Raw genomic sequence first — 14242 nt, 5'->3', positions numbered from 1 at the left:
CCCACCTAACAGCACTATAGCATAGATCATATTATAATCCTCACTTTAGAGGTGATGAAACTTGTACCCAGAGAGGTTAAATAAGTTGCCCAAGGCCACACAGCTGCCAAATGCCATAGCTGGGACATGAACACAGGTGGTGTGGTTCTACAGCTTGTGCGGTTGCCCATCGTCGTCATTCCCTCCACGTTCCTTTGCTGTCTGGCTTTGGTCCCTTCCCTCAGTTAGCAGGCTCTGACTGTTAGGAATGCGGGGTTAAGAGGCACTTGAACACTACACAGCCCTTCCTTGCATGGGTTGGGACTTAGCAAGGGACCGACTCTTAGGCACCAGTATCAGGCCATTTACTTTGAGGTCTCCTGATTGTCATTAGCTAGGGGCCTTTTCTCTTGAGCTTGTCAGTCCCCCGAAAGAGGGCATTCCCCTGACTCTCCTTGTGGGGATGGTGGGTCAGGCAGCCTAGCTGGGCCTCACCCCCAGCCAACATGCCAGTTGCCTGGCATCCAGACACCATCCTATCTAAGCCTTCATGGAGTCTGCTCTCCGTGAGCTGGGCAGACAAGCGTCTAGTTGCCTTGGGCTGAAGGAAACCATCTGGGGTCCTGAACAGCTTCCCACCCGTAACAGGTTCTCTTAGGTTTAGCTCCACCTCTCACCCCACCTGCAGCAGGACCTGATGCCCCCAGTTCCTACCCTTCCTGGGGCTACCCTGAGATGCGCCCTTAGTTTTCAGTCTTGTCAGTGGCCGCTCACCTGCTTGATCTCTGCCTTCCAAATATATGCTGACATCTACTATCTTTGTGGCTGCCACCTGTGGGACCCTGCCTTCACCCATCTCTCATCCGTTGAGTGCCCCTCATCTGATCAGAAGCCGAGCCTGTTGGTTATCCTGGAGGGGCCTAGAGCATTGCAGACCCTGCCATGGTCCCTTCATCATCCCAGCAGAAGGAAGGTGGAGCTTAGAGTTGGACAGATGCAGTGCAGTGTCACCCACCTCCCACCCAACAGTGTTCTAACTGGGCTGCCTGGCAATGCAGGCCTGCCCGGGGATGCTCCAGGAGAAAGCACCATGGGTTCCCCTTCCAAGCCGCACCACAGCAGCTCTGCTTTGGTCTGCTGTGTATATGAGAAAGCTCTAACGCTTTCACATCATGTGTGATTCTGCCCTTCAATAAGTACAGCCTCCCTCCTTGGCTTGCACTCCCTTCAGGGCAATGCTGTTCCAATTACACCTGGAACAATAATTCAGTGGCACGAGCCTCGCCTTTGGGTTCTGATACAGGTTTTAACCTGGATTTGATGACTTAACTAGGTATATGCCCTTGGGAAGCTGACTCCAGCTCTCTGGGTCCCCAGGTCTTCATCTTTCAGTGGTGCTGCTTGCACCTGGTGAGCAGGGTTGCTGGGAAGATGCCCGGGGCTCATCCTGACCGCGTATTAATGGTAGTTTCCCTCTCACCTTGGCCCCTGCAGTGTACACCACTCCAGTGTATTTTTGTTCCCTAAACACATATTTATTGCTCTGGCCTATTAGTCCAAGATTCCTGACCTCTTGGGGCTTATGCTGTAGTGGAAGGGGACAGGCAATAAAACATAAGTAAGTACATTCCATAGTATACTCGAAGGTGAAATGGCACAGAAACACCGAAAAGCCAAGCAGGGAAAGGGGTAGAGGGGTGAGTTTGGTCTGTAATTTTAAACAGGGCAGTCAGGGTTGGGCTCACTGCAAAGGGGATATATGAGTAAAAGCTGGGCACATGGAACCGTCAGCCATGCAGACATCTGGGCAGAGTGCTGGGCAGGGGAAAGAGCATGCACAATGCCCTGAACTAAGACTGTTCCTGCAGTATTCAAGCAGCAGGTGGGGTTTGCGTCACTTGGGATGCTCACATTCCTCAGGGGGTGTCTGTGTTGGAGTCCCAGCTCCTTTTTGTCATTTCCAGTTTTCTGCTAACATGCACCCTGAGAGGCAGCAAACGATGGCTCAAGTATCTGAGATCCGGCCATTCATGTGGGAGACTTGGACTGCATTCCTCCTGGCTTCCATCTCTGGCCTGGCCCCACCTTGGTTGGCTGATGCAAGCACCTGGGGATTGAATCACTGGGCAGAAGATCTTGCTCATTTGTCTCCATCTCTATGCCTTTCAAACAAAAGTAAATTTTAAAAGAAAGTAAGGGAAGCAGGTATGGTTATGCAAGTTAACAAGGTGGAGGAGGGTGAGGCAATGGAATCCGGGGAATAACAAAGCCAGATTTTAGCCCCTATCAGAGTATACATTTTAAAAAGAAACCCCTTTAGAAGACAATAGTACTTTTATGCTGCTTTAACACCAGAATTTTGGGGGAAGTTAATGCTGATTTTGTTTGAAATGTATGTTTTGGGGGCCTGCACTGTAGTGAGTGAAGTGGCCACTGGCATCCCTTAGCAGGGGACTTATTTGAGTCCGGGCTGATCTACTTCTGATCCAGTTCCCTGCTAACACACATGGGAAAGCAGAAAATGCTCAAGTACTTGGGCCCCTGCACCCATGTAGGAGACCTAGCAGCAGCTCTGGAATTTAGATGAATTCAGCTATGGCTGTTTTGACCATTTGGGTGAGTGAAACAATGGATATATATATTAAAACGTTATTTTCACTGGAGTGAAGGACAGATGAAAGGAGACGAGAAAGGAAGGGCTTGCTTCCGGTCTTCATAGCATGTAAGCCTGTCCATGTAGAACAGGAGTGCTTAGAGAACTCCCTGTACACGGATTCTGGCTTTCTAAGATGCACTGCCATGTCCCTCCCTCCCCAACTACTTCCTCCAGCACGACCACTCATGGCACTATCTGATCTACAGAGTCCTCTTGGAACCCCTTCCCCAGCTGCCAGTCACCCAGGCTCTAAGACAAGGTCTGCCCATGGGGTTGGGCACATGACTGAGTTGAGCCAATGAGTTCCTTCCCTGCTTTCCTTTGATGGATCAAGCAGGCAGTCACAATAGTCTTGCTGGTGGTAGGAACTGTGAGATAGACCTATAGGAAGGCATGTGTCAAAATAAAAAGTGTGCATGTGTGTGAGTAAGGCTGCTTTTAGGGAGAGAGTGAAAAGGGCCCAGAGAGAGGAGGGAGGTGAGCGGACCCAGGGCGTGGCAGCTCTCCGCTCCTGTTGTGTGTGCACTGCAGCCTCCCTGCCCCCGCTGGCTGGCTGAGCACGCACACCTCGATTCTGAGGGCAATACAATTTCTTTTATGCCTAAGCTTGTTTGATTCAGGCTTCTCTCATGTGCAACCTAGATAACCCGCTGCCTATTTCTTCTATCTTTGAAGTTACGCACAGGTTTCTACACAGAGTTTCATTTTTAACAACCTCCCACCTGTCTTCAATTTAATTTCCTTTAGAAACCCTGGCCATGAAATCTGCACTTCTGTTGTCTAGGTCAACTTTTTTGAAAGTGTGTTTTGTAAGCTTCACCAAAAAAAGAAAAAAGTTTCCATGGCCAAAGCCATTTGGGAAATGAATGCTGCGTTCCACTATTCCTAACCTGGAGGTTCCTGAAGTAGTGTAATAAGGTACTCCTGTGACAAACACATGGGATTCAAGTCCTTTTCATCCATGTAACACGCAAGTTTCCTGATGCTCTGCATAGCCTGTCGGGGTCCACACATTCATGAGCTCAGCACTCATGTACAGCGTTCTGATAACGGGCACTGCCAGCACACAGGAAGGGGGCATTTCTGATCATTTTTGTAGCATCCACATTTACTGCCTGAGCCTGAGTCCATGGAGCCTGAGTCCAAGTCCTCATCACCCAAGGGAGCTGCCATGTTCTAACGCATCAACACCACAGGTTCTGATGGGGGTCTCGCAAACCATTGCTACCTCTTCCAGGGGTCTCTCCCATTAGGCGGAATCACACTTGGAATAGGAGTTCCTTTCTGGCTTCTTCCACTTCTGAGAGGTGGAGCTGTCCACAGAGCTAGGCAAGGCGGCACCCAAGGCTTTGCTCTGAGCAGGCGTAAGCTGTCAGCACCTGCTCCAGCTGATGCTCCTCCATGGCTGGCATCGTGAGCAGCATTCCCTTGTGTATGCTTTGCAGAGCAACTCAGCAGCGCCCAGATACCCTGCCAAGTGGGCGGGCTTATTTGCTTTTTTCTTTATCCGTTTTAGGGATGAGGACATTGAGGTTTGTTCACCTTTCCTTAGTAACATTGCTTGGAGAGAAAGAACTAGTCTGACCTTGGTCTGTCAGACCCCAGCATACAACTTCCTTTCTCTCATCACTGCCTATAACCAAAGCTACCTGTTGCCTCTGCCTCCACAGCCACAGGTTAGCACTCCTTTCTCATCATCACTACTTATGTATCTCCTGGAAGGGCTCCATCATGTGAGCATCAAGAGGTGGAAATTTTCAGGAAGTAGGATGGTGTCCATGGGGCCAGGTGGTTTGGCAGGTCCAGGATAACTGTGGCAGGGCCAGGCCTGACTATGCCCACCATCCTTGTCCCTCAGCTGCCACAGCCCCCCTCATGTCTCTTAGCAGCCTTGTTGGCTCCTTCTGGATCTCACACTACTCCAGTCCCAGCCCGGGTGGCAAGCAGCTTTCAGGTGACTCTTCTTGATGACATCTCAGCCTGAAGAAGGGTACTAGAGTGGCCCGAGATTGGAGGTAGAGGGGTTGCCTGTCCTCAGCCTCCTTTCCTGGAAGACAGGAACAAGGAGCTCTGCGCCTGCCACTCAAAGCAGTGAGAAAGGCAGGCTACGGGTGAGGGCGTTGACAACCCCAGCAGTCTGGCAGGTGGCTGCAAAGGCTAAAATTCAAGAAACTGAGAAGGGAGTTGTAGGAAGTTGCATGGCAGTGTGCCTGCTACCCTTTGGCACCAAACTGCCAGCCCCTGTGGTCACCCAGCTTTACACTTGCACATGAATGGAATACTACAAGAACCTCAGCTTCTGATCTCCAGTGGCCAGGAGCCACAGGGGTGGTGGCTAACGTATGGAAGAAGCTACAAACAGAAACACCATTGTTCCCGGTGACTTTCAGGATAGCAATAATCGGCCTCCCCCACGGATCCTGCTTTACATCCCTTTTCCTTCCTCAGCCACTCAACCTCATAGGAAATAGTCTAAGCAAACATTACATGGCCATCATCATCTGGGATGGCTCATGATCCTGGTGGGCCAAGACTGGAGCTCTCCCTGCAGGCCTGTGTCCACCTCTGGGTTCCTGGCGAAATAGGAGCTCTGGTGGGGAGTGGGGAGGAAGGGGTGTCAGGGCCTTTGTCTCGTGCCTTCTGCTTCTCCAGCAATGAACTGCATGCTGTCAAGCATGCAAAACAAGTCCTCAGTCATTATGAGTTGTCCTGAAGGATACGGTTCCTGGACGAGTCCGAGACAGTTGGCTTAGTAGCCTGTCTGGCTTCAAGTGCACCATTACTTCCCAGGAGGATACAGGGGAATGAAAGTGTGGCCTGCAAGAGAGGCACTCAGAGGCTCTCTCCTGCTCTGCCCATTGCTTTGGGAGACAGAAGGAAGACTACTTGGGGGTAGTCCTGTGGTCATACCTTCTGTTTCCATGACTATCACTCAGGCCCAAGGCCAGAGCCCCACAGAGAGCTGGGCTGTATGAGGTGGCTTATGGTGAGAGTGCCTGGCATTGACTGTGTGTGTATATGTGTGTGGGTCTCTCCATCCAGCTCTTAGGGACACCACGGCTCAGTGTGAACACACACCTTGATCCCTATGCATTTGGGTGGGGGAAGGGGCCTTTCCTCTAGCAAAGAGGACAGGATCAGCCGAGGGTCTCACCTTGGCAGGCAGCTGTCTGTCTGGAGAGCCCTGTGGCCTGAGGCAGCTCTAGAAGGCATGGCTGTGGCTGTGTGCCTACTGGAGGTATTAGTGTGAGGAGCAGAGGACTCAGGGCAAGCAGCCATGCTCTACCTGTTGGCATGTAAGTGAGGGGGTGTCCGAAGAGGGCATGGAGTGGAGAGAGCCTGCAGTCTTAGGTCAGTCATCCTGGGGTGAAGGGCCTGGGCCAGATCTCAGAGGGGTGTCATGGTGAGGGGCAGTCAGTGGAGAGGGGCTGCTTGCCTCTATTTCCTCAGCTACAATCTGAGGGACAGATCCTGCCTCCTGCTGGAGTTTCCTCACCCCTGCCCCCAGCCTTCCTGGTCCCTACCCACCTCAACATTGTCTCCCCCCACCCCTTCTCATTACTTCTCTTTCTGTGTCTCCTTTATATCCATAGTCCCCACTCCTGGGCACGTTATCAGTTGACGTCTTGTGGAGGGTGCCATCCCTCATCTCTGCTTCCATGGTAACAGTGCTGTCCTCTTGGTCTGACCTCCCTGTCCCGCTCTTATGAAGCCCCTCCTCCTTGGTCCATGACACAAGGTCCCCTGGATAACCCAAGACAATTTCAAGAGTCCATCCCAAAGCAGCTGCCCACCCTGTATTGCCCTGGGATCTCCAGACTTTGTGCAAAGCCTGAAACTATGGCGAGTTTGCCACATGAGCAGTGAATAGAAGTCAGTTTCAGTGTCTACACATCTAGGTGGGTCTCTCCACCACACCCCAGGGCTACTCACGGAGCTGCCAGGTCTCCAAGTCCAAGGTCTTTGATTTTCTAACATTTCACATAACCCATTGGGTAGGAACCTATCTGGGCCTGCTGGCTAGGTTAGGATAATCACATTGGGAAAGAAACAAAAAGCTGGTACTTCCGATAACCTCCTGGAACCAAGTCACTCACCTGCTCCAGCACCCGTACTTCAGCCTGCCTGTCTCTCTCTCCAGTATTCCCATCATCTTGCCTTGTTCCAGGGCAACACAATCCAGCCAGGTCCACCTTGACCACTGACTACCATGTCACCCACGCTTTATACTAAGAGGGCAGCTGCCAGTCACAGGACTGGTCAAGACGGCCTGAGACCAACCAGTCCTTCTGCATCAATCCTGTGCCCTGTCAGCCTTCTCCCAGCATTCTGGCCCCACACATGGCTCACCTGTCTCTCCCCAGATGGGCAGGTATTCGTCCTGCTGAATGTCCAGCATGATCTCCAACCCGTTGCCTGTCCCTCCCTTGACCGTGGTGAGCAGAGGCTTGCCATCCTCGCCTGAGTTAAACATGTAACACTTCCCATATTTTGTAAACACCTGAAGGAGAGAACAGAGAGAGAGGGTGACTTCAGGCTGAGCTCCAGAGGTCAGCAAGACCCCGCCCCCCCAACCACCAAAATTCCCAGGGCAGATCAGAGTCCCTGCAGTCCATCACAACCAATCCTTCTTGGGAACCAATGATTCCTTAACCCTGGATGAGGGCCCAACTTGAGCCAAGTGGGGTCCTGACATCACAGGACAAATCTGCAATCATTTGGAGGTTGGTTGAATGGGATCTGGTCTACCATCCTTCTGAGTGCTTCCCCAGCAAGTCCCAAGCATTAATCATCATTTGTAGTCCATGCCTCCAGGCCTGAGTTGTCCCCCAGGCTCAACAACAGGTCCCACTGCCACAATCTGACAAGTACCTTTGGGGTACAGCACAGGCAACCAGGGCTTAGCCATTCCAACAGGGAACACATCGCCTTGCTCACAGTTTCTCTGCCCCTATGACAATTCTCTTGCTGCCCTATCTTAAGGGGCAGGACTGCTCCTGCATGGGGGCTCAGGCATGACCTCAGAGTTGCATGTCTTTGCTGCCCCCTCCTCCTCCACGTGTAGGCAGCCAGCAAGACTGCTAACACACTCCATGTGCCTTGAAAGCAGCCTTTCTCCTGCAGAGGGCTGGCATTTTGGAGCCCAGCACGTCTTGCCTGGGCCTCTCTGGATTCCCAGTTGGACTTCCAGATTCCAGACAACCATCTCTGGTCCATCCTCCAAGCTATCACCACCAGCACTTTCTGCATGCAAACCTGACCATGTTAATTTTGAACTGAAAAATCTTTCAGAATTCCTCAATCCCTTTATCCTGAAATCCAAGCCATTCACATCCAGCTTTCTGTGACACATTCCACCTATGCCTCCTCCCTTCTGTGGTGCTGCCGCCTTCCATCTGAGGCAACAGGCACCCAACAGAAGGTAGACCCCACAGACTTGCTCACTGAAGTTTCTTTCCTTAATGGCTAGCAGCATGCATCTGGCACGGGGGTGGCTCCAACTATGTGAACGAATGAATGAGCGGAGCCAGTACAAGCCAGCGGCAGCACCCTTGGATACATCCTGTGGATTCAGACCTTTTTGTCCTCTGCTTGCTGCTTCTGTGGTCTGTAAGCTCTCTCATTCTCCTCTCTGCCTAGGCAACCTCTAGCTGGCCTTCGAGACGGGGTTGTTTCTCCTCACAGTCCCCCTTGCCCCTTCCCCACAGTGTGTACTGCATGGCCCTGAATAGCTGATCCTGCCTCCATCCTGAATTGGACTTTGCTCCTTTCTGAGTTCCAGCACTCAGTACAATGCTGGTACACAGAAGGGTCTCCATTTACTCTTGCTCGATGAGAACAGGACCACAAAGATATAGGATGATGGTAGGGACACAGATCAGGACAAGAACGTTTTTCCAAGTTGTGCTTTTGTCACTTACTAGTTTCATGACTTTGGAGGGTTGAGTAAATCCACCAAGCGCCAACTTTTTGGTCTGTGAAATGGGGTTCTGGCCTTGGCCTTTGCTACCTCTCAGGGTTATTGAGTGACTCAACTGAGATAATGTTTGTAACAGATTTCCTACAAACGCTATGCATTGTTATGCCTATGTAACTGTATTGGAACCTCAGGTTGAATGCATCTGGCAAAACTGGTTGGCAGGGAGACAGGCCTACTGCATTGGCCTCTAGCAGCCATTGAGATCCCAGCCCAGGCCACTTCCATGACCATGCTCCATTGCACTGGCCAATCCCACAGCAGGGAGGCCACAGGGAGGCCTCAAGAACAGGGACAGGTGAGTAACAGGTGAGCACTGGAAACTGGCTTCTCATGTAGCTCCCAATGGCTAGTTGGAAGCCAGGGAGAGGGCCCTGTACCACGTACTAGACATTTATTCATGTCATTTGGTTCAATTCTTATAACTGTGACCATGGGTTGTACTCCTATTTCCATTGTACAGAAGAGGGATCCAGAGTCCAGAAAGGAAACATAACTCGGCCAAGGTCATAGAGCCAGTGAGCAGAGATGTTGAGATTCAAACCTATGTCCATTTGATTCTAACACATTTGCTTATTTAAGGCGTCTGTCCTGGTAGAGAGGTGAGTGGTTTTGTCACTGGGACACGTTCAAGTCACATATGTGGTCTTGCTTTTCCTATTAGCCAATCGATATTCATATGCACATATCCCTACTAAGTGCAAGGGATTATGGGGCATAAAGGAAGTACAAGAACTACTATCTGTCTTCAGGAATGGTGGGAAGGATGAGCAGGAGATCCCATTCTGCTCCCTTCTCTGCTACATAAAACAGCGCCAAGTTTTTGGCCAGCTGCCCCACACAGGACAGCTCAGCTTCAATCTCTGCTCTCCCACAGGGGAAAACAGCTGGAAGCAGTGCCAAGTTCATTGCGGATGAGGTTTTTAAGAGCACTTGGTTTTATCATCATGACTGCATATTGCAATTGAACTTGGCTAATAAACTCGTCCCCTGGGGAGATGTTCTTGGGGACCACTGCAGTGAACAGATAAGAGCATTTCCTGGTTAGCCAGCCATGGCAAGGGGCTGAACACACCTGGAGTGACTGCTGGGGTGCTCCAACAAGGCTTTTCTTTGTAGACACTCAAAAAATATCCTGCCTCCAAAGTTGCTTATAGCATTAATTTTCCTATCTGTATGAAGATACTTGTAAAGAAAAGTCAATTTCAGCTTAGCCTCTGATTATTGCAGGTTCTAACTCCCTGGGTCGCTCTTCCCCCATATTTTCTCCTTAAACTTCAGCACATTGGGCTGGAGTCAGATTGTAATGTCTGAATTAAGCCATGAACCTAGCTCTGCCACAAACCTGCTGAAGGGTGACTGAAGGCCCTGACCCTTCTTGAGGCTTGTGGACGATGACAAAGTGCAATGACTGAGAGGGGGCCTTACAGGTCATCTTGTTTGGCTCCTTCCCACCCCTTCTTCGCAGCCAAGGAAACAGAACTTGGAAAGAAGCTATTGCTGCCAGGTCACACAGCACAGACCCATCCATTGGGAACACGGACCTCCAATCCAACACGCTGTGCTTCCTTTACGCTGGCCTCCCCGTTTCCTCATTTATATAGGATCTAGTGAATAGCTAAGGTTGCCACCCACCACGTCCAAACTTCATCACTGAGAGAGCAGATGCTCTTACTCAGTGGGTAAAATAGAAGCAGAAGCCTCTCCCTATAGAGGAGGGTCAGGCAGGGAGCAGAGACGCACGGCCCTTCCTCCCTGGCTCCCTGCAAGTTTAGCACTCATCCTTGGTGTCAGGCTGGCCTTTCCTGCTCTTCCTGCTGGGGACAAATTCACGAAGACACCAGGCATAAGCCAATACATGTCAGAGCAGGTCAGGGCTGGGGAGCCATTGGTTGATTTTAGCTAAGGAAGGCTGACAAAGGCCAAATTCTTGATCAGGTCAGGACTCCTAGCAGGAGGACTGAAAATCCATGGGTGCTTTCCTATTTAGGGGACAGCCCCTACTGTCAGTCTGTTTGCCTTCTGTGTTCTCCCATATGTGTCATGTAAGCTAGGGCCTCTGCTGTTCCCAGGATGCCTTTCCACAGGCCACTGCCTCAGTCTGCTGTGTTCTCCTCCACCCATTGCCCAGTCCGCTCCTCTGCAGCCACTTCTAGGGGGAAGCCTTGCTTGGTCACTGGCCCCTGCCTCCTTCTGTATCAGGGCATGTTTTACAACCTCATACTCCCTCAATTTTCCTTTCTAGTGCATTAGAGTGTGCAACCAGGAGCAGGCATTTGGTACAAGGGTGAAACCCCAACTTGTGAAGTCTACACTCTGTGTCAGAATTTCTGGGTTCAAGCCCTGGCTCTGCTCTAGAGTCCGGCTTCCTGCTAACACACCCTGGACAGCAGCAGTGATGGCTCCGGTCACTGAGGCACTTCCACTCACGTTGCAGACCTGGAGTGAGTTCCTGGCTCCTGCCTTTGGCCTGGTTCAGCTTCAGCTGTGTGGATATTAGTAAAGTAGAGGGGGAGGAGTGAGCCACTGGATTAGGGATTTGTTTCAAACTAAATGTGCAACTAAATGGTTATTTATGTGATTATTTCTCAAACATGCCTTCCGCTAGACCGCTCCTTTTATTGAGTAAATGAATGAATGAGTGCTACAGGGTGCTACTGCCCTGTGTCTCCCCTGCCATCTCTGGGAGGTGTCACTCTGTGCTGGTTTCATCTGGTTCTGGCCAGATTTCATGCAAACACTATCCACCTCCCTTTCCTTCTTTTTTTGATTCTCACTTCATCGCATTACATATTTTCATTTGCTTTTCCTTGAGAAGACTGGAGAAGATAACCCGTTGAGGAACAGATATCTCCCTCTATGGGTACTGGTGAAGGGACTGGGAGAAGCCCCACGGGTCACCAGCTGCAGGCCTTTGCCAGCTCTCCTGCCTTGGCTGTGGAGCCTGCCACTCCTATCCAGCTTTGCTCGGAGGATTATTTTCCTCGCTGCTCAACATCAAAGGCTGAAGAGCTATTTACACACAGAGCAATTCTGCTACAGACTTGGGACAAGATACAGCTCTCCTTCTCCATCTTGGGGCATAATGATGTGTAAGTGTAGCACACGCTTTGAATTTATGCTTTATCACCCCCAGACAGAAAATACAATTTATTTAAGTCCAGACTGTCAGGTTGAGCTCGCTGTTGCTTCTGACTTGTCATTCTCCCAGACCTTCCCCTGCCTTCCTGGAGAGCTGACAGCTCCATTGTGGATGGCAGGGCTGGATTTTCTGGGTTGCTGCAGTTTGATATCATATTGTATTGGTTTGCAAGAATTAGGTAAGATTAAAGGAAGGTACACATTTCAGACCCAGACCTCCAGGGCCAAGGGGGATTTCCAGAGATAACAATGGGCACCAAGGGGTGGGCATTTGGTATCCTGGTTAAGTTGCTGCTCAGGAATCCTACATCCCATCTTGGAGTGCTTGGGCTTGAGTCCTGGCACTCCTGATTTCAGCTTTCTGGTAATGGGTGCCCTAGGAGGTAGCAGGTGATGGTTCAAATATTTGGGTCCCTTCCACTCATGTGGGAGACCCAGATGGAGTTCTCAGCTCCTGGCTTTGACCTGGACCAGCCCTAATTACTTGGGGTGGGGGAAGGAACCAGTGCATGGGAGTTCTGACTCCCTGTATCTGTGTTTCTATACTTTCAAAAACAAAAAATTTAAGTAAAAACTTCACTTGCAAAGGGAGGATTAGCCAATAGAGCTGCCACACGGGGAGCCCCATTCTTTAACTTTTTAAGTGTAGTTGATAGTGGAAACGAGACGGAATAAAACTCCATTATTTCATTTCCCAAATGTGCACAATGCCTGGAGCTGGGCAGGAGCTGGAATCCAGGGAACAGAATTCAGGTCTCCCTGGGCGGCATCAACCCAGTGACTTTGAGACATCACTGCTGTCCTCATGGAAGCCTGCACTGGCTGGAAGGTGGAGTTGGGTTCCAGGACCCAGAATTGAAACAAGACATTACAAAGTGCGAATGTCTTAAACACGAGGCTACATACCTAATCTCTTTTCTCACTCTTGATCTCATTTACACCACTTCCATTCTGTCCCCATTCTACAATCGAGGAAAATGAAGCGGATGGAAATCACAACATCAAAGGGCAGCAGAGCCGGGACTCACCTGCGAGACTTTTGCACCAAGTTAGGAAGAATCAACTAGAGCCAGACAGGACAGAATCCAGGCAGCTTACTCCTGGTTTGTGAAGCCTGTGGCCCTAAATACACGTAGCAGTGCCTGATTCCTCTCCGAAAACCAGAAAAATGATCTCACCGTGTACGTGGTCTAGGGTCTAAGTGACAGGATGTAAGAGGATCTGTCAGGAAGATGATCTAATAGGCTTCTTCGCTAGCTATGAATTCATGATAGAGAAAGGCATTTGGTTTTCCTTTTCAGCAGGAGAAGTGAACTACTTCGGTTATGGAGGGGAGGGGATTTGGAGGGGTCAAAGGAATTGAACAGGAGCATTGGAGGTTCCTATCCTGCTTCACTCATGCAATAGTAAGCTCATCTTAAAGTAATTAGGGAGAATGAAGACAGTCAAGTGCCATGGACTGCTCATTCCCTAATAAAGTTAAATCGGCTGCTGGAAGCCCCACAGCAGCCAGTGAAGTTACTGGGGGTCCAGGAGATGCACACTGCAAATTTATATTTAAATCCCAGCAACTGGATGAGAACCAGTCCCGGGGACAGAGGATATTAACATTGTTGCCACAAAATAAAACACGGAAATAGGATCGGAATGAGGAGTTTTCTGGTGTTCTTGGTAACTCAAAGCGGCTCTGCAATCACAGTTCAGCTTCAGTTCCCTCCCTGAACGGCCTTCAATGCCAGTCACTACCTATCTGCCATCTCTAATGCTGGCAACAGTCCTATGAGGTGGGTGCTGGCACCCCCATTTTACAGATAAGAAAACTGAGGCCCAGAAAGGTTCAGCTAGCTAACACCTGGTGAGTGGAGAAGCCAGGGTAAACTTATCTTAGCCTAATTGTAAAGCCTGTGCTGTTTGCTACCTGATTCTTGTAGTTACAGCTCAGGCTCATTCTTCTACCTGCCAGACAAGCGAGACTCGTGCTTTGCAGACATGATGGCTCTAAGTCCTGGAGGAGGTGCAGCTCAGAGTCGGAGAAACCCTAGAAAAATGCCAGACTCCAAAAACCTCCGCATCCAAATGTCTTATTCTGCATAGGGGGCGTGTAAGGCTCAGAGAGGTGAGGTGGCTTGTCTCAGGAGGTGCACCATGTTTGGGACTAGAAGTCTGGATGTGGCTTGACGGCCCAAAGCTTCCCATTCACACATACCAGGGGCTGCAGTAAATGGCCAGGATCCTTTGACTGGGTTGTTGAACCCAGGAGAAAGGCTGACAACTGTTGCCAGCCTTAGGCCAGCACAGGGCTTGGTGTGACCTATGAGTCTGGGAAATGTAAAGCAGACTTCTTGCAGGGAAAGGTTAGGAACGGCCGATACCCACAGAGACAGTTTTCCGGCCCAATTAAAAGTACAAACAATGCTTCTACGCCATGTATTTACTTAAGAAAATAAATTATCTATAAGCCCCTGCAGGAACTGTAGACATATCCACTT

The 14242-nt window shown here is 50.3% G+C and overlaps 1 protein-coding gene across 1 annotated transcript in view; it reads right to left on the bottom strand.

The window, feature by feature from the left end:
• The window catches only part of LOC101529224 (acid-sensing ion channel 2), a 231577-nt gene that overhangs the window by 67272 nt on the left and 150063 nt on the right, over nucleotides 1-14242 (bottom strand). The window contains exon 2 of the mRNA XM_058676233.1: nucleotides 6986-7136. Within this exon, the coding sequence (XP_058532216.1) occupies nucleotides 6986-7136 (151 nt within the window). The remainder of the gene's footprint in view (nucleotides 1-6985; nucleotides 7137-14242) is intronic.

The sequence above is a fragment of the Ochotona princeps genome, chromosome 17 (assembly GCF_030435755.1).
Source record: "Ochotona princeps isolate mOchPri1 chromosome 17, mOchPri1.hap1, whole genome shotgun sequence".
In the NCBI taxonomy this organism is placed as follows: domain Eukaryota; kingdom Metazoa; phylum Chordata; class Mammalia; order Lagomorpha; family Ochotonidae; genus Ochotona; species Ochotona princeps.
Note: the sequence above shows the minus strand (reverse complement) of the source record. Positions and strands in the feature narration are given on the sequence as shown.